This window comes from Neofelis nebulosa, chromosome 11, assembly GCF_028018385.1.
Source record: "Neofelis nebulosa isolate mNeoNeb1 chromosome 11, mNeoNeb1.pri, whole genome shotgun sequence".
NCBI lineage: Eukaryota > Metazoa > Chordata > Mammalia > Carnivora > Felidae > Neofelis > Neofelis nebulosa.
Window position 1 is genome coordinate 68,147,160 of NC_080792.1, and position 23,238 is coordinate 68,170,397.

A 23,238-nucleotide genomic window follows, 5' to 3' on the forward strand; every position below is an offset into this window, starting at 1 on the left:
TAGTAGGTCATTGTTATTTTCCTATGCAACAAACTTTTCTAGTTTGAGCTAATGTTCACGATGAACAAATTTCATATTTTTCGTGGAGATATTTCATCCTACGTGCTAATGAGAAAAATGTAAATACCAACGAGATACCATTTTTTGCAGTCATAGTGATAAATATTTTATTAAAAAAATAACCAAAGTTAGGAAATGTGAGGAAAATGACATTCTTAGACACTGTGGCTGGATGAAATTGGTAACTCCTTTTGGAAAGGTGATTTAACGGTGTATTTCAAAATTTCAAATATGTCGGGGCACCTGGGTGGCTCAGTTGGTTAAGCGTCCAACTTCGGCTCAGGTCATGATCTTGCACTTCACGAGCTTGAGCCTTGCGTCAGGCTCTGTGCTAACAGCTCAGAGCCTGGAGCCTGCTTCAGATTCTGTGTCTCCCTCTCTCTCTGCCCCTCCCCTGCTTGTGCTCTGTCTCTGTCACTGTCAAAAATAAATAATATAACATGAGAAAAATATTTCAGGTAGGTCATCCCTTTATTCCAATGGTTTCGTTGCCAGGACTGGGTCCTTCTGAAATACGTGACTTCTATAAGCAAGAGCGTGTGCCTGTGCGTGCACACACACACACACACACACACACACACACACACACACACTGTAAGGGCATTTATTATATATTATTACATATACAAAATAGGACAGATATATTAAGGTTACTTATATAAATATGTTACATGTATATGTGAAGGATATTTATTATAGCATTCCCATATCAAACATTTGGAGACAGTCTAAATGCTTATTTACTTCTTTTGAGAGACAGACAGAGAATGTGCATACTCAGAAGCCCAAGCATCGAGGGGGGGCAGAGACTGAGAGGGAGAGAGAGAGAATCCCAAGGAGACTCCACGTTAACAGTGCAGAGGCCAACACAGGGCTCGATCTCATGACCACAAGATCATGACCTGAGCCAACATCAACAGTCGGATGCTCACCAGACTGAGCCACCAAGGTGCCCCAGAGATAGGCGAAATATCCATTCATTAATAAGGAAGTTAAGTTTCACTTCTATAAAGTAATGGAATAGGTGACCATTTTAAAAAATGAATTTAGGTCTATGTGTCCTGCTGGTTTAACAAAGTATATTTAAAGCATTTGGTTTGGTTTGATGTCATGTCTTATGCACATTTTGTTAGAATACTTTTAATATCTACTGAATTGCAAAAGGAAGTTCCCTGCTACACTGGCAGTCTACTTCATTACCAACAAAATTGCTAGCTATTAGATTTTTGGTTTTGTTTCCCAGTGCATGAGTGCTCCAATGTTGGACCCTCAGCTTAATCTGAATATTGCCAAGAGGTTTCACGTGGCAACATGTCTCATATTCTATGTAAACATTTCATGACCCCTGTGCTATAAACCAAGATGCTGATAATGCAATGAATCGTTTTCATAAAGGTACCTTGCTTGCATTCCATTATCCTGCCTTTTTAGAGAATATATTTCAACATGCACCACACCAATTTTTCAACAGTGCCTTCATGTTATACAATTGATGACAATTCAGTTCACAAAGTAGTACTATTCTCTGCATTCCCACCCCCTTTTACTTCTGTGTATAAAATTTTAATGGGACTAATTACTTTGGATAGTATATAATAGCCTGGAGTTAGGTGACTTTTTTAAAAGTGTTTGTTTATTTTGAGAGAGAGAGTGAGCGAGCATGCACACATGAGTGGGGGAGGGGCAAAGAGAGAGGGAGAGAGAGAATCCCAAGGAGGCTCCGTGCTGTCAGTGCAGAGCTCGATGCTAGAGATCCTAGAGATCATGACCTGAGCCGAAATCAAGAGCTGGATGCTTCATGGACTGGGCCACCCAGGTGCCCTTAGAGTTCCATAATTTTTATCAAGCACAAAATACTGCCCTTGAAACTTAGTTTTTCCGTGGTCTTTCTAAGCATGAGAAAAATGGTAATCAGCTTATATAATATTATATATCTAGAAAAATTTTAAGGATTCTTCTCATTGTATAATTTTGTGAGTTATTTAGTACCTTGGTGTGGCATTTACGAAAAGCAAAACACACACAAAAAACTAGTGTTACATATATGCAATTTTAAGACTTCCAAATATTACAAATTACTACCTAATCATTATGTAACAATTGAAAACTACAGCAATAATAGAAAATTAGATCAACCATGACCATTCCACTTAGCTATGAAATCCTTCAAGAGCCTTCTTCACTCTTTGATCCTGATTTCCCTCCCTCCCATCCACTCTTGAATTCATTGTAGCAATTTTCCCTCTCACTCCTCCAGAATTGTTTTTTCAAGGTTACCACTGATTTTCACTTTACTAAATCTAAACCTAATTTCATACATCTCATTTGACTTAACCTTTCAGAAATATTACACCCAGTGGAAAACTCTCTCCTCCCAAGTTCTGTCTCCATGTTGCTTGTAGGATATCACTCACTCGCCTGATTTTGCCGCTGCCTTTCTAGTCTGTACACCTCAGCCTGATTTGCTTGTTTCTCCTCGTCCCCCACCTTTTAACCCATTGATGTCTTCCAGGAATTGGCCTTTGATTTTCCTTCTCTTGACTTTTCCTATCTTGTATATTCTAATGATCCTCAAGTTTATATCTCCAGCCCGGATCTCTCTCCATAATTCCAGGCCCGCATATCAAACTGCCTACTTGATACCTCTTTCTGGATAGCTATTGCAAACTTAACATGTCCCAAATTGAACTCCTGATATTCTTTCTTGATATTTGCCTTTCATGTCTTTCCTAATTGGGTTAATAACAGTTCTATGAGTTGCTCTGCTAAAAAACTTGGTATTATCTTTGAGTCCTGTCTTTCTTTTTCTTTCTATTTTTCTTTCTCTTTTCTTTTTCTTTTTCATACACATCACATCTCATCTGCCAGCGAATCTTGTCCGGTCTTCCTTCAAATATATCCAGAATCCAAACACATCTTCCATGGCCAAGAGACTATCATCTGTCGTTTATATTGGAGTACTAGGTAACTAACTGGTCTTCTTGTTTGTTTGCTTCTTCTTTTGTTTTTCCTCTGTTTTCGTTAATTCTAAACACATTGGATCTAGTAAAACGTAAGTCAGATTGTGTCCTTCCTCTGCTCAAGCCTAATTGCCTCCCATTTCACTCAGAGTACATGCCAAAACTCTTCCTAATGCCGACAAGGCCTATATATGATCAGGTGTCTCCCCCTCTCTCTCTCTGATTTGAACTTTTTTCTACCCCTTTCATTCTGTCCAGCCATACTGAATTTCTCACTACTCTTTCAGTACTTTGGACATACTTCTGTACTTGCTGTTGACTCTATCTGGAATGCTTTCCCTCAGATACCTCATGGCTTGCTTTTTCCTTTTTTGTTTGTTTTTTCTTTCAGGTTTTTGCTTAAAAGTCACTTTCTCAGCAAGGCCTTTCTTGGCCATCCTGACTAGTACTTCAACTCCCCTTTTCCCTATAACACCTCAAAATGTGATTTCTCTGCTTTAGTTTTTCTCCTCTAATACCGTATGTTTGGCCTGTGTAGCTTATTGTTATTGTAGGTTTACTTCACTCATGAGTAGGATTGTTATCTGTTCATTGCCATGTCCTCAGTGCCTAGAAAATGTTCTAGTCTATATAGTACTTATTCAGTAATGTTTATTGAGTGAACGGAGTTTAACCTGTGTGTATTGTTTCTAACATAATACTAGTCCTCACTTTTACCAAGTTTGGCATGGGTTCATTCTGACAACTAAACCTGCCAGTTATACATTTTTTTTTTTTGGATTTTGGGCGCCCCAATATTGTGTTTACTTGCTACTTATTCTTTTAGTTGTATTTATGTTAGTTTTAATTATGGTGAAATGTATCAAAGGAATAGCAAACTTCCTTTATATTTATTAAGGAAACTAAAATATGGTGGCAAATTATTATACGACTTTAAAGATTCTTGCCAAAGGATTCTGAGCCCTCAAGATCTGAAATAAAAAGATGAAGTTGGAATTTATCGCTTACAAATAAGAGCGAGCTATGCTGGTTAGGTATAGTTTTTTCTAACAGAGGAGTCTGCTATTCTTATACAGGGTTTGGGGAAGAGTGGAGTTTAAGGACTGGGGGACTTTCAGAAAATTAAATGGTTTGTCATCATTTGAAGCACCATGCTTATTCGGGTGCTTGGAGACTGTTGTGGATTGGTTGGCAGCACACGCTGAAGCATGTGTATTGGAGTGGTTTTTGTCCTTTATTGGCTGTCTTTCAGAAGGAAGGAGCTGAAATGGATTGGTTGGTGAGTAGGGCTGGTGGGCATTGATTAACACGTTTAAAACTGATTCTGGTGGCTTCTTGTTACCATGGCTACGTGTTAGGGAGTTTTTGTTTTGTTTTGTTTTGTTTTGTTTTGTTTTGTTTTTTTCTAAGTTTGCGGTGGCTTTCACCAGATGTTTTCTACTTAAAAGTTGCTTGTATTGACTGGGTTGAAAATGAAAGCCATTTTAAATTCTATAATTACAGATCCATTTTTGATGTTTGGGTCGAGAGGAATTGTTTGATAATTGCTTTCAGAAAGATTCTTCTTTTCTTGGATGTTATTTCAACAAGAAAAGTTATCTGTATAACAGTTTTTTGAAAAAAACACAATTGCTAGATTTGTTTTTGTTTTTGGTGCTCTTTGGGGCTCATGTTTAAGTCCTAAATAATCTGTGGGAAATTTCATTCTTTTTGGAAATGTACGTAGCAGTATGGTAATAATATTCTGTTGCATGCATTTAGCCCATGAAAAAAGAATTATAATTTTCTTTTTGGTGAATCTCCCAGTATTTTCTATCAGGACTAGATATTAAGCTAAAAGTATACAAAAGTTACCAAATCATTTCTTTAAACATTTATTCATTTGGAGAGAGACAAAGTGAGAGTGGGGGAGGGGCAGAGAGAGGGTTCCAAAGCAGGCTCCAGGCTCTGGGCTGTCAGCACACAGCCCGATGTGGGGCTCGAAGCCACAAACCCTTAGATCACAAACTGAGCCAAAGTCGTACACTTAATGGACTCAGCCAATATGAGTACTTTTGAATTTTTGAAGTTTTTCCAGATTTATGAGATATAAGTAACATACATCTGTGTAACTGTAAGGTATACCTGTATTAATTTGATACACTTTTATATTGTCAAATGATTACCACAATAGTGTTAATACTTCCGTCACCTCACATAATTATCCTTTCTTGCTTGTGATGATCTACTCTTGTAGCAACTTTCAAATGATATGATACAGTATTGTCCACTGTAATCACCATCCTGCACATTAAATCCCCAGAATTTATTAATCTTGTAACAGGTAGTTTGTACCCTTTGACCAATATCTACCCATTTCTCACAGCCTCCTAACCCTGGCAACACCAGTCTGTTCTGTTTTCCGTGCATTTTTTTTTTAAATTCCACATATAAGTCAGATCATACAGTATTTGTCTTCCTGTGTCTGACTTCTTTTCACTAAGCATAAAGCCCTCAAGTTTCACTCATGTTGTCACAAATGGCAGGATTTCCTTCTTGCTTGTGGCTGAAAGTATTCCATTGTAAATATATACCATATTTTTTAATGCATGGATCCATTGATGGATGCTTAGGTTGTTTCTTGACTATTGTAAATAATGCTGCAATAAACAGAAGGCTGCAGCTATCTCTCCAAGGTAAGGATGTCATGTCTTTAAGATATATACCCAGAAATGGGATTATTGGCTCATATGGAGGTTCTATTTTTAGTGTGTTGAGGAGCCACCATACTGTTTTACATAGTGGCTGTCCCAATTTACAGTCCTGCAGCAGTACAAGGAATTCCTTTCCTGTACATTCTTGCCAACGATATCTCTTGTCTTTTTGACAATAGCCATTTTAATAGGTCAAAGTGATATCTATATACTGCAGTGTTGATTTGCATTGCCCTGATGAATAGTGATATCGAGCACCTTCTTGTGTACCCTTGGCCATCTGAATATGTTCCGAGGAGAGATGTCTATGAAGGTGCCTTGCCCAGTTTTTAATTATATTTGTTTTTAGCTGTTGAGTTGTACGAATTCGTTACACATTTTAGATATTGACGTTTTTCATATTTGTAGCTTGCGAATGTTTTCATCCTTTCCATAGGTTGCCTTTCGGTCATGTTGCTTGTTTCTTTTGCTGTGCGGAAACATTGTTGATTGCATCAGTTGTTTTTGCTTTTATTGCTTGTACTTTGGATGTCCTATCCTAAATCATTCGTAAGATCTATACCAAGGAGCTTTTATCCTGTGTTTTCTTCTAGGAGTTTTATGATTTAAGATTTTATATGGAAGTCGTTATTTGAGTTTGGGTTAACTTTTGTGAGTGGTGTAAGGTAGAGGCACAGTTTTATTCTGTTGCATGTTAATGTCCACTTTTCTCAGCATCATGTATTGAAGAGATTACCTTTTCTCTTGTGAGTATTCTCGGGTCTCTTAACAAAGAGACTTTTTGCATGGGTTTTTAGTTGACTTCATGCATGGGTTTATTTCTGGGTTCTTGATTCTGTTTCATTCATGTTTGTGTTTGTTTTTGTGCAACTTCATCCGGTTTTTATTACCATAACTTTGTAATAGTTTGACCCCAGCAAGTGTGATGCTTCCAGCTTTGTTCTTCTTTCTTAGGATTGCTTTGGCTATTTGGGGTCTTTTTTGTTCCTTACACATTTGAGGAATGCTTTTCCTATTTCTGTGAAAAAGGTCATTGGAATTTTGACAAGGATTGCATTGACTCTGTAGGTGGTTTCAGGTAATGTGGATATTTAATGATACTAATTTTTCTAATCCATAAACAACGGGGTATCTTCCCATTTGTTTGTGTCTCTGCTGTTTCTTTTCCAATGTCTTATAGTCTTTACTGTACCTATCTTTCAGAAAGTCCTTGATTAAATTTATTCCAAAGTATTTTGTTCTTTTTGATGTTTGGGGGAAGGGGATTTTTCCCTTATATTTCTTTTTCAGCTATTTCATTGTTAGTGTGTAGAAATGCAACTGATTTCTTGATGTTGATTTCGTAATTTTTTTTACTAAATATAATCTATTGTCAAATTGGTTTCCATACAACACCCACTGCTCATCCCAACAGGTGCCCTTCTCAATGCCCATCACCCACTTTCCCCTCTCCCCCATCTCCTATCAACCCTTAGTTGATTTTCAGTGTTTACGAGTCTCTTATTGTTTGCCTCCCTCCCTCTCTGTAACATTTTCCCCCTGCCCCACCCCCCCATGGTCTCCTGTTAAGTTTCTCAGGATCCAGATATAAGTGAAAACATATGGTATCTGTCTTTCTCTGCCTGACTTATTTCACTTTGCATAATACCCTCCAGTTCCATCCACGTTGTTGCAAATGGTCAGATTTCACTGTTTCTCATTGCCAAGTAGTATTCCACTGTATATATAAACCACATCTTCTTTCTCCATTCGTCGGGTGATGGACATTTAGGCTCTTCCCATAATTTGGCGACTGTTGAAAGTGCTGCTGTAAACATTGGGGTACATGTGCCCCTATGCATCAGCACTCCTTATCCGTTGGGTAAATTCCCAGCAGTGCTATTACTGGGTCATAGGGTAGTTCTATTTGTAATTATTTGAGGAACCTCCACATTGTTTTCCAGAGTGGCTGCACCAGTTTGCATTGCCACCAACAGTGCAAGAGGGTTCCTGTTTCTCCACATCTTCGCCAGCATCTATAGTCTCCTGATTTGTTCATTTTAGCCGCTCTGACCAGCGTGAGGTGGTATCTCAGTGTGGTTTTGATTTGTATTTCCCTGATGAGGAGTGACATTGAGCATCTTTCCATGTGTCTGTTGTCCATCTGGATGTCTTCTTTGGAAAAGTGTCTATTCATGTCTTCTGCCCATTTCTTCCCTGGATTATTTGTTTTGTGGGTGTGGAGTTTGGTGAGTTCTTTACAGATTCTGGACATTAGCCCTTCCTTTATCCGATATGTCATTTGCAAATATCTTCTCCCATTCTGTCGGTTACTTTTTGGTTTTGTTGATTGATTCCTTTGCAGTGCAGAAGCTTTTTATCTTGACGAGGTCCCAATAGTTCATTTTTGCTTTTAATTCCCTTGCCTTTTGAGATGTGTTGAGTAAGAAATTGCTGCGGCGGAGGTCAAAGAGGTTTTTCCAGCTTTCTCCTCTAGGGTTTTGATGGTTTCCTGTCTCACATTCAGGTCCTTCATCCATTTTGAGTTTATTTGTGTGTATGGTGTAAGAAAGTGGTCTAGTTCCATTCTTCTGCATGTTGCTGTCAGTTCTCCCAGAAGAAAGAGACTGTCTTTTTTTTTTTTCCGTTGGATACTCTTTCCTGCTTTGTCAGTGCTTAGTTGGCCATACATTTGTGACCCCAGAATAGAGACTTCTGGGGTCTCTATTCTATTCCATTGGTCTGTGTGTCTGTTTTTGTGCCAATACCATACTGTCTTGATGATCACAGCTTTGTAGTAGAGGCTAAAGAGACAGAGTGTGGACAGGGGAGGGGAGAGAGAGAGAGAGAGAGAGAGAGAGAGAGAGAGAGAGAGAGAGAGAGAGAATCCAAAGCAGGCTCCAGGCTCTGAGCTGTCAGCACAGAGCCCAATAGAGAGCTTGAACCGCAAACCACGAGATCATGACCTTAGCCGACGTCAGAAGCTTAACTGACTGAGCCACCCAGGCACCCCTGCACCTTTATGTTAATTTTGTATGCTTCATCCTTTGAAAAGCTTTTTGGTGGTATCTTCAGGATTTTCTATATATAAGAACATATCATCTGCAAACAAAGACGGTTTTATGTCTTCTTTTCTGATTTGGATGCCTTTCATTTCCTTTTCTTGCCTGACTGCTTTGGCTAGGACTTCCCGTATCCTGTTGAATAGGAGTGGTCAAGTGGGCAACTTTGCCTTGTTCTTGAACTTAGAGTAAAAGCTTTCAGTTTTTTACCACTGCATATGATGTTGGCCATGGGCTTATCATATTGGACTTCACTATGTCCAGGTGTGATAATTCAGTACCCACTTTATTGAGAGTTTTTATCCTGAAAAGATGTTGAATTTTGTCAAATGCTTTTTCCTCACATGCTGGGATGATCATATGATTTTTTTTATCCTGTTAATGCAGTGTATCAAATGTATTTATTTGACTTGATTTCCGAAGGATAATTTTGCTGAGTAAAGTATTCCTGATTGGTAGTCTTTTTTCTCTTAGCACTTTGAATATGTATAATCCCACTGCCTCCTGGTATGTAAGGTTTCTGCTGAGAAATTGCTAGTAGCCTTATGAGGGTTCACTTGTAGTCACATAGTCTTCCCTCACTCTTTTTCATTCTTTTTACTTTGTTCTCTGCTGACTGGATAATTTGATAGTTCCTGTCTTTAAATTCACATTTTTTTTTTGCTTGATCCATTTCCTGTCAGTGATCACTCTTGCTTTATTCATCTCCTTCATTATACACTTCAGCTCCAGGATTTTTGTTTAGTCAGTTTTTACTATTTCCAGCTCTTTGTTAAGCTTCTCATTTTATTCATAGAGTGTTTTTCTGATTTTAATGAGTTGGCTTTTTGTGTTTTTCTTGTAGCTCACTGAGTTTCCTGAAAACTGCTGTTTTTGAATTCTCTTTTAAATAAATTACAGATCTCCATGTGTTTCCGACTGATTACTGGAAGATTATTGTGATCCTTTGATGGTATCATATTTCCTTGATATTTTATATTCTTTGCAATTTTGCATTGCTGTCTTTGCATTTGAAGTAGCAGTCACCTCCTCCAGTCTTTAATGACTACCTCTTCAGTGTGTCCAACCCTGATTTTTTTGCTCCAGTGGTATGCTGGAAATTCTCTGCAGGACACCTGGTTTTCCAAAAAAGGCTCTCTCATCCGCGGGTGATTATCCTAGACCGTGTTTTCTAGGGAGGGACTCCCAGATGTGGCTGAGAGGGAGGGACTGGAGGCACTTTATGGGCTATTGCTAGGTCCACAGATTAGACTGTAGTATGTATGCCTGTTACCTGATGCACGGGTAGGCAAGACTTTTCCTCGGTCCCTCGGAATATGGTGCTAGATTCCCACAGCTCCTGCAAAGGTAGTTTTGCCCTTGGGTGGATAAGATGCCAGTTTGTTGTAGGTGGGGAGATGCAACAAGGTACATCTTACTCAGCTATGATACTGATATCGCTCTGACATATGGGTATTTTAAAAGTAGTTTTGTCCCTAAGATATTTCCCTGATTTCTTCTTTCATGTTATATGGACCTCATGCTATTTCAAAACTTTGTTGAAATGAAGCATTTTTATATTTAAAACAAAAGCCGAAAATAGAGCACAAATCTAATTATTACTCCCATGTCTGAGTCAGAATTTCTTTCCTGACTCTTACTACTTGGTTCCATGTATCTTATGCTTTTTTTTCCAAGTTCCTAAAAGTATACTTTTCCTTTCAAGGCACCTAGATGACATCTATGTAATCTTTGTGCTTACATTCTAATCTCTAAGAAAATGGTTTTCTCCCGTTTCTTTTCCTGGTGACCTCTCCTGTTTATTTTCCCTCTTCAATAAAGCCTTTCTTGTTCTCACTTACAGCTTTTCACATGTCAATTCTTAGAAATCACATTGTATTATAATTGTATATTTATCTGTGTTTGAAGCAACCGATGAGTATTTCCTTGTATGTGGTTGGTATTTCAGCACTGTCCTCTGAATTAATAAATTAAGTCAGAATGGTAAAATTCAGAACTTGATGAAAATTGTCTTTTTATTCTTTATCAGTAAAATTATTAGAAAACATTGGCTTTTTTATGGCTTTTTTTTTTAAGGAGTGAACCTGGTTTACATATGAAGAAGTTAAAGGAAGGTGAAAATGAAAAAGGGACATCAAAAGGATCTGTGATCACACCAGTGTTGAAGAAGGCCGATTCTCTAACTGGTGGTCCACTACAAAAGAATGATGGCAGCCATTTCAGTGAAAAGGATCAGCATGAAAGCAGGTAAAATCTATAAATTCTTTATGTGCCTGTGAAGGAATTTTAGCAGTGATTACCTTTTGTGGAAATAAGATGCTGTAGTGTAGGTAGGTCCAAGCTAAAGCAAGAAATACTCAACATATCAAACACACTGCTTGAAAAGTTGTGATGAGGGTAAGTGACTTTGTCAAGGAGCAGTTTCAGTAGTCACCATGGAAGCATGGAAGATGAGTAAGTGTAAACAACTCTTTAGAGCATTTTAATTGGGAAAGGTAATAGAGAAATGGATGATAACTGAAAAAGAATGTGAGTTGCAAAGGCATTTTCTTGCTCTTTTTATTTTAAGATGGGAGCTTTTAGAGTATGTATGCTGTTGGAAATGATCAATAGAGATAGACATGGTTAGTTAATTTAATTTTGTTTGCGTTTCCAAACATTAGGAAGTTTGTTGAGTGTATTACAGTATCTTTTAAAGATTATAGTAACTGTCTTTAGTACTCCTATTCATGTAATTTTGTGGAAGAAGTTGGTTTATTCAGAATTGGTTCCACAATGGGGTATTCTCCTATAATTGAATGTGCAGATTTAAAAATATATATATGTATGCATGCAAGTGTATATATATATATATATATATATATATATATATATATATAGTATACCTGTGTATAAATTCTATATGTATATATAAGTATATGTGTGTGTGTATATATATGTGTATATATATATATACACACTCACACTTATAATAAATGTATGCAAACACTGAGGCCATTCTGAACAGAACTAATCCTTCCTTGATGATTTTAGATATTCAGTGCCTTTGATAGCGTCATGAATAGCTATGATTTTGTTAGGGACTTGAAAGTATCTGGTTATATCAAGTTAATATTTATTTACTTTCTGTGGAAAGGGGAAGATTTTGTTTATTTACAATTGGAAAATAAACTAGTAACCCATCACAGATTATTCCTTTTGGACTGGAAAGCTCTAAATTACAAAAGCCATGCTTCCTGTACCAACAGTGTCATTGACACAGATTATATGTTCAAGAAGTATGTGTTGAATGTGGGAATAAACAGTTGAATGAACAAATGAATGCCTGTTGATGAACTTCTGTAGAAGAAGCAAATCTGCAGTTTATTGAAAGTAGATTTCCAATATTGCCTAGGCATAAAGTCTCTTAAAAGAATGTGTAAGATTCAGAAATTGTTATGTACAGCTATAGCTAGAAATAGAATAATAATGTAGATTCATTTGCTATTATATTAGTTGGAAACACTTAAGTATTACTTTAACCACATGTTATCAAACACATGCTTTGAAGGCACATTCCTGGGTTTGAATTCAGGGTGTGTTCTTGGCCAGCGATTAGGGCTTCTTGGGCAAGTCACTTCGACTTTCTGTGCCTCATTTTCTTCCTGTGTACAATACCGACTATAATAACCTACTTCATAAGATTGTTGTGGGGCTTCAAATACCTTGGGGCGCCTGGGTGGTGCAGTCGGTTAAGCGTCCGACTTCAGCCAGGTCACGATCTCACGGTCCGTGAGTTCGAGCCCCGCGTCAGGCTCTGGGCTGATGGCTCAGAGCCTGGAGCCTGTTTCCGATTCTGTGTCTCCCTCGCTCTCTGTCCCTCCCCCGTTCATGCTCTGTCTCTCTCTGTCCCAAAAAAAAAAAAAAAAAAAAAACAAAAAAACAAAAAAAAAACAAATACCTTGAAGACATGTAAAGTGCTCATAGTAATGCCTAGAGAGTAGTTGCACAGTGAGTCTTCAACACGTTAATATCACGATTGTTAAAAAGGGGTCCTTTCATATAGGGACTTAACTTGCACTTTCCAAATAGGTTTTAGTGCTTGTAAAAGCTTATTTTTAGTAAAAATTGCAACAACAAAAACAATGGTATCATGCCTATCAAATAATGCAAGTAGCATTAGGATTTTCCTTTGCTTTTGTTGGTTTTTATCTAAATTTAGTACTTTGTTGTTCTCGCTTCAGCAGCACATATATTACAACTGGATACGTCTAATCCTTTGTTAATATTAGTAGTAGTATATTTTCTATGCTGTTTAATGTTACTCTATTGTTTAATCCCCTTTGTAGAAAATTAGTTTCAAATGCAGAGATTTTATATCAGAAACAATAGGTTTAAGTATTCTTTGTATTTTAAGTATTTAATATTTGCCTGAAAAGAATTGTTGGGTTTTTTTCAGACCTGCAAAGAAAATTTCTAAGAAAAAGAACAAGGTAAGAAAAATAGACAATGTAATTTTATTTTATTTATTTATTTTATTTTTATTTTATTATATTATTTTGATAAATATTTATTAGAGATATTGTTCGGTGGTAAAAAAGATACTTTATGAAAGATGTAGTGAAAAAATAGAAAATCTTCCTTTGTTGTAGAGACATTTGCTGTGAAAAAGTTACTTAGAAATACTAGCTATTGATAACGGTGTCTTTTTGATGAAAATCCGTTCTTTTACAAAGTCTCTGTGATTTCGCTTTTAAATGTTTATTCGCTTATTTTTAAAATGTATTTTGAGAGAGAGCACGCACAAGTGGGGGAGGGGCAGGGGGAGAGGGGGAGAGAGAATCCCAAGCAGGCTCCATGCTGACATTGTGGAGGTCAACATGGGACTCAAACTCAGGAACCCTGAGGTCATGACCTGAGCCACAATGGAGTCGGATGCTCAACCGACTGAGCCACTCAGGTGCCCCTGTGTTTGCTTTTATAAAAAGATGGGTATTTATCGCTTCTCTACACCTTGTATATTTTATAAATATTTGGGGGACATTTTGAAATGGTATTCTTTATTTGTAGGTCAAAAAGCAAATTACTTCTATGGATGACCTTGTCGACTTCATTCAGTCATCTGAATCTGAAACAGCCTCAGAGGATTGTGAGTTGCCTTACTCTAAGAATTTCATGTTGCTGATTGAACAACTTGGCATGGATTGTAAAGGTAGGAAGCCTTTTTACGTATATGGCTGTAGTGATATGTGCACACCTTGCCTAGTACTGCACCATAGAACACTGCTGTATTGTAGAGCTGCTCATCTCAGAAATATGTTTTATATTAAAATAAAAGGAGAACTACTGTATCCTCTCAGCCAAAGAGTCATCATTTCTACTGTACCTTTCTTAGTGGAAATGGCACATCTAACGTGTTTGTTAACTCTGCTTCTCTTCTGTGCCTTCACCCAGGTCAGGTCATTATTTTTCTCCTAGATGACTGAGATAACCTCAGGACCGTTTTCCCTGCCGTTCAACCTCCCAGGACCTTGGTCTGCACTGCAACCATAATTATTATATATATTTTTAAAAATGTGTATTTCTTCATGTTACCTCCTTGCGTAAAGCTTAGCTGTTACTTCTCATTGCTATTAGGTTAAAAGGCCACAGTCCTCTGGCTTCATCTTGCATTGTTTGACATCCTTCTTTCCGTCTGTGTCTTATCCACTGTTTTAGACGTTTCTTCCTGTGAAAGAGCTTTTCGTCTCCAACAGCTTTAGTTAGGTAAACTGCACATATGTGAAGTGTGTCATTTGATAGTTTTGACATATGTTTACACGTATGAAACGATAACCGCAATCCAGACAGTTAACATATTCATCACCCTTAAAAATCTCATGTCCCTTTATATTCCCTTATTATGAAGCTGCCAAATCATTTTCTAAAGGAGTTGTACCGTTTTCCATTCCCACCAGCAGTCTGTGAGAGCACCAATTCCTACATACATATTCATGAACACTTAGTATTGTCAGCTTTTTAAATCCTAGCCATTCGGATGGATATTTTATATATCATTATGGTTTGAATATACATTTTCCTAATAACTGACGATGTTGACCATATTTTCACATGCTTGCTTGCCATCTGTATATCTTCTTTGAATTGTCCAAATCGTTTTTTATTTTAAAAATTTGTTTGTTTTCTTACTTGTTGAGTTTTCAGAATTCTTTGTATATTCTACACACAGTTCCTTCTTATTTTGTTTTCTTTTTGTTTTTTTTTTTGTGGTTGTTTTTGTTTTTGTTTTCCATTGAGGCATTTTATTTGCACATACGTATTACATCCCTAGAAAAAGAATCCCAGGATTTCCCCTTCTGTGTGTTTTCATCTTGCTTCTTCATGGTCCATGACTGTAGCTGAGGTGGTCAGTATAATGAAATCAAACTGAGCAGATTATTTTGCCATTTTTCTAGATCTTTGCATTGTCCATCAGTTCTGGGGCCAGTCACTCCATGCTTGCTTAACGTGCCTGTGAGGTTCACAACAATTTTCCCAACTCTGTGATCATCAATGATTTTAAATTCACCAGTGTAACCATGCTTCATCATCACAGTTAGAAAGTGGACAATGTCTTTGGAGCACGGCCTAGTAAGAACCTGGCGTTTGCTTCTCTTTTCAGTATTGTTATGCTTTGGGGAGCATCTGCCATGACATTCACATGCATCATGATGGTGGCACAGAAAGATGGTGGAAAGAGCTAGATACAGTTCCTTTATCACCTCTCTTTTTTTTGGCAAGGATTTTCTTCTCCCAGTCTGTGACTTTTCCTTCTCTCAACAGTGTTTTTGAAGAGCAGTTTTTCTTTTTGGTGAAGTCCAGTTTACGCATTCATTTGTTCTTGTATGATTGTAGGTTTTGGTTTCCATATCTAAGAAATCTTTGCCTAGCACAAGGTCACAAAGTTTTTCTCTCATGCTTTCTTTTAGAAGTGTTATAGTTTGAGGTCTCACATTTAGATCTGTGACCCATTTTATATTCTTTTTTTATGATATAAAGTATGGATACAAGTTCACTCTTTTGCATATGGATATCCAGTTGTTCCAGCACCATTTATTGAAAAGGCTGTGTTTTCTCCACTTTATGCCATTGCTCCTTTGTCATAATCAGTTGGCCATATATGTGTGGGTTTATTTATGGGCTCTATTCTGTCTCATTGATCTCTTTGGCCATCTTTGGTGGACCAATATTATTCTGTTTTAATCACTGCCAGCTTATAAGAATTTTTGAAATCAGGTAGTGTTAGTCGTCCTGCTTGGTTCTTTTCAGTGTTCTTTTGCTACACTGGATCCTTTGCATTTCCATGTGAATTTTAGAATCAGTTTGTCAGTTTCTTAAAAAAACAAACAAACAAAAAAAAACTCCATCTCTGGTGGTCTCCGGGAAATGAAGTTTAGATTATGTTGAATCTACAGATTTATTTGGGGAGAATTGACTTCTTGACAATATTGAATTTTTTAACCCCTGAACAGAGGATATATCTCTCCCTTGATATAGGTCTTTTAAAATTTTCTCAGTAATATTTTGTAGTTTTTAATGTATAGGTCTTTCTGTCTTTTATGATATTAACAGTGATTATTTTTTATTTTCAGTGCAGTTGTAAATAATATATCTTAAATTTAAATTTTTTTGTACTGTTTACCCTTGAGAGAGAGACAGAGCATGAGTTGGGGAGGGGCAGAGAGAGAGGGAGACAGAATCTGAAGCAGGCTCCAGGCTCCAAGCTGTCAGTACAGAGCCGACGTGGGGCTTGAACTCACCAACGTTGAGCTCATGACCTTAGCCAGAGCCCAGCGCTTAACCAACTGAGGCACACGGGCGCCGTGAAATTTTAATTTTTGATTCTTTATAGCTAGTATATAGAAATACAGTTGATTTTTGTGTAATGATTCTGTATCTTCCAACCTTGATAAATTTATATGTATACATATATTTAATTTTAGAGAGAGTACATGAGCAGGGGAGAGGGGCAGAGAGAGAGAGAGAGAGGGAGAATCTTAAGCAGTCTCCATGCTTAGTGCGAGCCTGTCATAGGGCTCCATCCCATGACTCTGGGATCATAGCCTGAGCTGAAATCAAGAGACACTCAACCGATTGAGTCATCCATGTACCGCCAGAAATTCATTAATTCTAGTAGCATTTTTCTTAATTCTGTCAGATTTTCTACATAAGCAAAGTTCATTAAAATTCATTTTTAATTACTATTTTACTAACAATGGTAAATATTGTAGACTTGTAGCTAATACATTCTCTGTCGCAACTAAACAGCTTTGCCATTGTACTATAAGGTTAGTCAATAGATACTGCATACATTAATGGACATGGCTGTATTTTGATAAAATTTAATTTACCAAAACAAGTAACGTGGCCCACAGGTGGGAGTTTGCCAACTTCTATTTTGTGACCATGGCATTGCTATAGAGACAGTTTCACTTCATTTTCTATTTGGATGTCCTTTGTTGCTTCCCCTTGTTTGATTGCGTTGGCTAGAACTGCTAGTATAGTGCTGAAGAGAAGAAGTCATTCAGTGACTGTCCTACTTGTCTTCTTCCTGATCTTCTAAATGCATTCAGTTTTTTACCATTACATGTAACGTTAGCTGTAGAGTTATCATGACTTGTTTTGTTTTGTTTTAAATCATATTGAAGTTCCTTTGTATTCCAGGACTGCTGAAAGTTTTTATCTGGAATGCGATGTTGAATTTTGACAAGGGACTTATTTAACCTACGGAGATGATCATATAATTTTCCTTTTTTAAAAGTTTGTTAATATGGTGAATAACACTAATTGGTTTTTGAATCTTAAACCAACTCTGCATTTCTTGGATAAAAACCATTTGGCCATAACAAATTTTCCCTTAGTGTATTGTTAGATTCCACCCCCCCACACACACACACGGCTATAGTTTAATTAATTAATTAATTAATTAATTAAATATAATTTATTGTCAAGTTAGCTAACATACAGTGTATACATTGTGCTCTTGGCTTTGGGAGTATATTCCCATGATTCATTACTTACATACAACACCCAGTGCTCATCCCAACAAGTGCCCTCCTCAATGCTCATCACCCATTCTCCCCTTTACCCAACCCTCCATGAACCTTCAGTTTGTTCTCTGCATTTAAGTGTTTCTCATGGTTTGCCTCCCTGTCTGAAATGATTTTTCCCTCTTCTGTTCCCCCATGTTCTTCTGTTACGTTTCTCAAAATCCACATATGAGTGAAAACATGGTATCTGTTTTTCTCTGACTGCCTTATTTCACTTCACATACTACCCTCCAATTCCATCCATGTTGTTGCAAATGGCACGATTTCATTCTTTCTCACTGCCAAGTAATATCCATCGTATATGTGAACCATGTCTTCTTTACCCATTCATCAGTGGATGGACATTTGGGCTCTTTCCATAATATGGCAATTGCTGATAGTGCTGCTATACACGTTGGGGTACATGTGCCCCTTTGAATCAGCACTCCTGTATCCCTTGGATAAACGCCTAGTAGTGCAATTCCTGGGTTGTAGGGTAATTCTATTTTTATTTTTTTGAGGAACCTCCACACTGTTTTCCAGAGCAGCTGCACCAACTGTGCATTCCCATCGACAGTGCAAGAGAGTTCCCATTTCTGCACATCCTCACCAACATCTGTTGTTTCCTGAGCTGTTAATTTTATCGACTCTGACCGGTGTGAGGTGGTATCTCAATGTGGTTTTGATTTGTATTTCCCTGATGATGAGCGACGTTGAACATCCTTTCATGTGCCTGTTGGCCATCTGGATGTCTTCTTTGGAAAAGTGTCTATTCATGTCTTCTGCCCATTCTTTCCCTGGATTATTTGTTTTTCAGGTGTTGAGTTTGGTAAATTCTTTATAGAGTATGGATACTAATCCTTTATGTCATTTGCAAATATCTTCTCCCGTCCCATTGGTGCCTTTTAATTTTGTGGATTGTTTCCTTTGCAGTGCAGAAGCTTTTAACCTTGATGAGGTCCCAATAGTCCAATTTTGCTTTTATGTCCCTTGCCTTCAGAGATGTGTTGAGTAGAAGTTGCTGTGGCCAAGGTCAAAGAGGTTGTGGCCTGTGTTCTCCTCTAGGGTTTTGATGGTTTCCTCTCTCACATTGAGGTCTTTCATCCATTTTGAGTTTATGTATGGTGTAAGAAACTGGCCCAGTTTCATTCTTCCGCATGGTGCTGTCCAGCTCTCCCAGCACCATTTGCTAAAGAACCTATCTTTTTTCCATTGGATACTCTTTCCTGCTTTGCCAAGGTTTAGTTGGCCATACATTTGTGGGTCCATTTCTGGATTCTCTATTCGGTTCCATTCGCCTTTGTGTCTCTTTTTGTGCCGATAGTATACTCTCTTGATTGCAGCTTTGTAGTAGAGGCTAAAGTCTGTGATTGTGACGCCTCCAGCTTTGGTTTTCTTTTTCAACATTACTTTGGCTATCTGGGATCTTTTGTGGTTCCCTACAAATTTTAGGATTGTTTCTTCTAGCTCTGAGAAGAGTGCCAGTGCAATGTTGATTGGGATTGCACGGAATGTGTAGATTGCTTTGGGTCGTATCGACATTTTCATAATATTTCTTCTTCTAGTCCATGAGCATGGAATGTTTTTCCATTTCTTTGTGTCTTCTTCAATTTCTTTGATATTTTTCTATAGTTTTCAGGATACAAATCTCTTATATCTTTGGTTAGGTTGATTCCTAGGTATTTTATGGTTCTTGGTGTAATTGTAAATGAGCTCAGTTTCTTGATTTCTCTTTCTGTGGCTTCATTATTGGTATATAGAAGTGCAATCAATTTCTGTGTGTTGATTTTTGTATCCTGTGACTTTGCTGAATTCATGTATCAGTTCGAGCAGCTTTTTGGTGGAGTCTTTCAGGTTTTCCATGTAGAGTATCATGTCATCTGCGAAAAGTGAAAGTTTAACTTCTTCTTTGCCAATTTGGATGAGTTTTATTTCATTTTGTTGGGATTGCTGAGGCTAGGACTTCCAACACTATGGTAAACAACACTGGTGAGAGTGGACATCCCTTTCATGTTCCTTATCTCCGGTGGGGGTGGGGCAGGAAGTTCTCTGTTTCTCCCCATTGAGGATGCTATTAGCAGCGAGCTTCTCATATATGGCTTTTATGATGTTAAGGTATGTTCCTTCTATCCCAACTTTCTTGAAGGTTTTTCGTAACAAAGGATGCCGTAGTTTGTCAAATGTTTTTTTCTGCATTTATTGACAGGATCATATGGATGATCGTATCCTTTCTTCTATTAATGTGATGTATCATTTTGATTGATTTGCGAATATTGAGCCAGCCCTGTAGCCCAGGAATGAATCCCACTTGATCATGGTGAAGAATTCTTTCATGCACTGCCGAATTGGATTTGCTAGTATCTTGTTAAGAATTTTGGCATCCATGTTCATCAGGAACATTGGCCTGTCATTCTCCTTTTTAGTGGGGTCTCTATCTGTTGGGGAATCAAGGGAATGCTCGTTTCACAGAGTGAGTCCGGAAGCTTTTCTTCCATTTCTTTGTTCAACAGATTGAAAAGTATAGGTATTAACTCTGCTTTCAATGTCTTGTAGAATTCCCCTGGGAAGACTTCTGGCCCAGGACTCCTATTTATTGGGAGATTTTTGATAACTGATTGGATTTCTTCGCTGGTTATGGGTCTGTTCAAATTTTCTATTTCTTCCCATTTGAGTTTGGGTAGTGTGTGGTTGTCTAGGTATTTGTCCATTTCTTCCAGGTTGTCCAGTTTGTTGGCATATACATTTTCGTAGTATTCTCTAATAATTGAATTTCTGTGGTGTTGATTGTGATCTCTCCTCTTTCATTCATGATTTCATCTCTTTGGATTCTCTTTTCTTTCTGAGAAAGCTGTCTAGGGGGTTATCAAAATTATTTATTCATTAAAAAAAAGCAGCTCTTAGATTCACTGATCTGTTCTACCCTTTTGTGTTTTGTGTTTTGTTTTTTTGTGGGTTTTTTTGGATTCTATAGTGTTTATTTCTGCTCTAATCTTTATTATTTCTTCTAATGGCTGTAGGGTTTCTTTGCTCTTCTTCTTCTAGTTTCTTTAGGTGTGAGGTTCGATTTTGTATTTTGTATTGTTCTTATTTCTTGAGAAATGCCTGGATTGCAATGTGTTTTCCTTTTAGGGATGCCTTTGCTGCATCCCAAAGGGTTTGGACTGTCATGTTTTCATTTTCATTTGCCTCTATATTTTTTAAATTTCTCTTTTCATCGTCTGGTTGACCCATTCTTTCGCCAATAGGATGTTCTTTAACCTCCATGCGTTCAGAGGCTTTCCTAACTTTTTCTTTTGTTTGATTTCAAGTTTCATAGTGTTGTGATCTGAAAATATGCATGGTATGATCTCAGTTCTTTTATATTTATTGAGGGCTGTTTTGTGACCTGCTGTGTGACCTGTTTTGGAGAATGTTCCACGTGTACTCGAGAAGAATGTGTATTCTGCTGCTGTCCTTTGTTTCTTTCTTGATTTTCTGCCTAGATGATCTGTCCATTGTTGTAAGGGAGTATTAAAGTCACCTACAATTTCCATATGATTATCAAGAAGATTGCTTATGTTTGTGATTAATCGATTTATATATTTGTGGGGTCTCAAGTTGGGGCCACCAACATTTACAATTGTTAGCTCTTCTTGATGGATAGATCCCTCAACTATGACATATTACCCTTCTTCATCTCTTGTTAGAGTCTGTAGTTTGAAATCTCATTTGTCTCATCTAAGTATGGCTACTCCAGCTTTCTTTTGACTTCCAGTAGCATAATACATGGTACTCCATTCCCTAACCTTCAGTCTAATGGTGTCCTCATGTCTAAAATAAGTCTCTTGGGGCGCCTGTGTGGCTCAGTCGGTTAAGCGTCCGACTTCAGCTCAGGTCACGATCTCGCGGTCCGTGAGTTCGAGCCCCACGTCGGGCTCTGGGCTGATGGCTCAGAGCCTGGAGCCTGTATCCAGTTCTGTGTCTCCCTCTCTCTCTGCCCCTCCCCCGTTCATGCTCTTTCTCTCTCTGTCTCAAAAATAAACATTTAAAAAATTTTTTAAAAATAAATAAAATAAAATAAAATAAAATAAGTCTCTTGTAGACAGCATATAGATGGATTTTGTTGCTGTTGTTGTTGTTGTTGTTGTTGTTGTTGTTGTTTTAATCCATTCTGATACCCTGTGTGTTTTGATAGGGCATTTAGTCCATTCACATTCAGAGTGATTATTTAAAGATATGGATTTAGTGTCATTGTGTTGTCTGTAGGTTTCATGCTTGTGGTGATGTTTCTGGTCCTTTGTAGACTTGGCAACATTCCATTCACGTAGTCTTCCTGCGGATCTCCTGCAGGGCTGGTTTAGTGGTCATGAGCCCTTTTAGTTTTTTTCTGGGAAAGCTTATCTCTCCTATTCTGAATGACAGCTTTGCTGGAGAAAGGATTCTTAGCTGCATATTTTCCTATTCAGCACATGGACTTTCTCCTACCATCCCCTCCTGGCCTGCCAAGTTTCAGTGGACAGGTCTGCTACTACCCATATGTGTCTACCCTTGCATGTTAAGGCCCGTTTGTCCCTTGCTGCTTTCAGAATTCTCTCTTTCTCTTTGTAACTTGCCAGTTTCACTATGATATGCTGTGGAGAAGACCTATTCCTGTTGAATCTGAACGGAGTTGTCTGCCTGCTGGATTTGGATGTCTGCTTCCTTCTCCAGATTAAGGAAGTTGTCACCTATAATTTGTTCAAGTAAACCTTCTGCCCTTTTCTCTCTCTCTTATGCTGGAACTTTGATGAAATGGATATTATTACATTTCATTGAATCACTTAGTTTTCTAATACTCCCCTCATGGTCTAATATTTTCTTATCACCCTTTTTCTTGGCTTCATCATTTTCCATAATTTCATCCTCTATGTCACTTATTCTCCCCTCTGTTTCCTCCATCCTTGCCATTACTGCATCTAGTTGATTTTGCATCTTATTTCCAATATTTCTTAATTGTTGTGACTATTTCTTAGTTCCTTGATCCCTGAAGCAATAGATTCTCTGCTGTCTTCTATGCTTTTTTGTAAGCTCAGCTGTTAATCTTACAACTATTATTCTAAATTCTTGAACCAGTATATGTATTGTCTATATCTGTTTTGAGCAGTTCTCTAGCTGTCATTTCTTCCTGGAGTTTCTTTTGATGAGAATTCTTCCATTTCATCAGTGTTCAGTACTTTATGTGTTTTCCTACTTGTCATGTGTCCTGCACCTGAGAGCACTACTATTTTAAAAAGGGGTCATACACTGTCCAGGGCCTGGCCCTTCAACCGGTATTTTTGGAGTGTGTTTCATACTCTCTGTTGTTGTGACTCTGGTTGCTTTATTTCGCTACTCCTATTGGTGGGTTGTCCATTCCACTAGGTGTGCTTAGATTTCTTCATAATGTAACCTTGGAAAAGAATTTAAAGAGTGGGGGGGG

The 23,238-nt window shown here is 37.7% G+C and overlaps 1 protein-coding gene and 1 pseudogene across 6 annotated transcripts in view; one reads left to right on the forward strand and one right to left on the reverse strand.

Moving 5' to 3' along the window:
- The window catches only part of LOC131490564 (ankyrin repeat domain-containing protein 26-like), a 246,121-nt gene that overhangs the window by 174,507 nt on the left and 48,376 nt on the right, over positions 1–23,238 (forward strand). For all 6 annotated transcript variants that reach the window (XM_058693065.1, XM_058693068.1, XM_058693066.1 and 3 more), the window contains 3 exons: positions 10,831–11,001; positions 13,193–13,226; positions 13,804–13,945. In XM_058693065.1, coding sequence (XP_058549048.1) covers positions 10,831–11,001; positions 13,193–13,226; positions 13,804–13,945 — 347 coding nt within the window. The remainder of the gene's footprint in view (positions 1–10,830; positions 11,002–13,192; positions 13,227–13,803; positions 13,946–23,238) is intronic.
- LOC131490569 (small ribosomal subunit protein uS8-like) lies at positions 14,985–15,442 on the reverse strand (annotated as a pseudogene).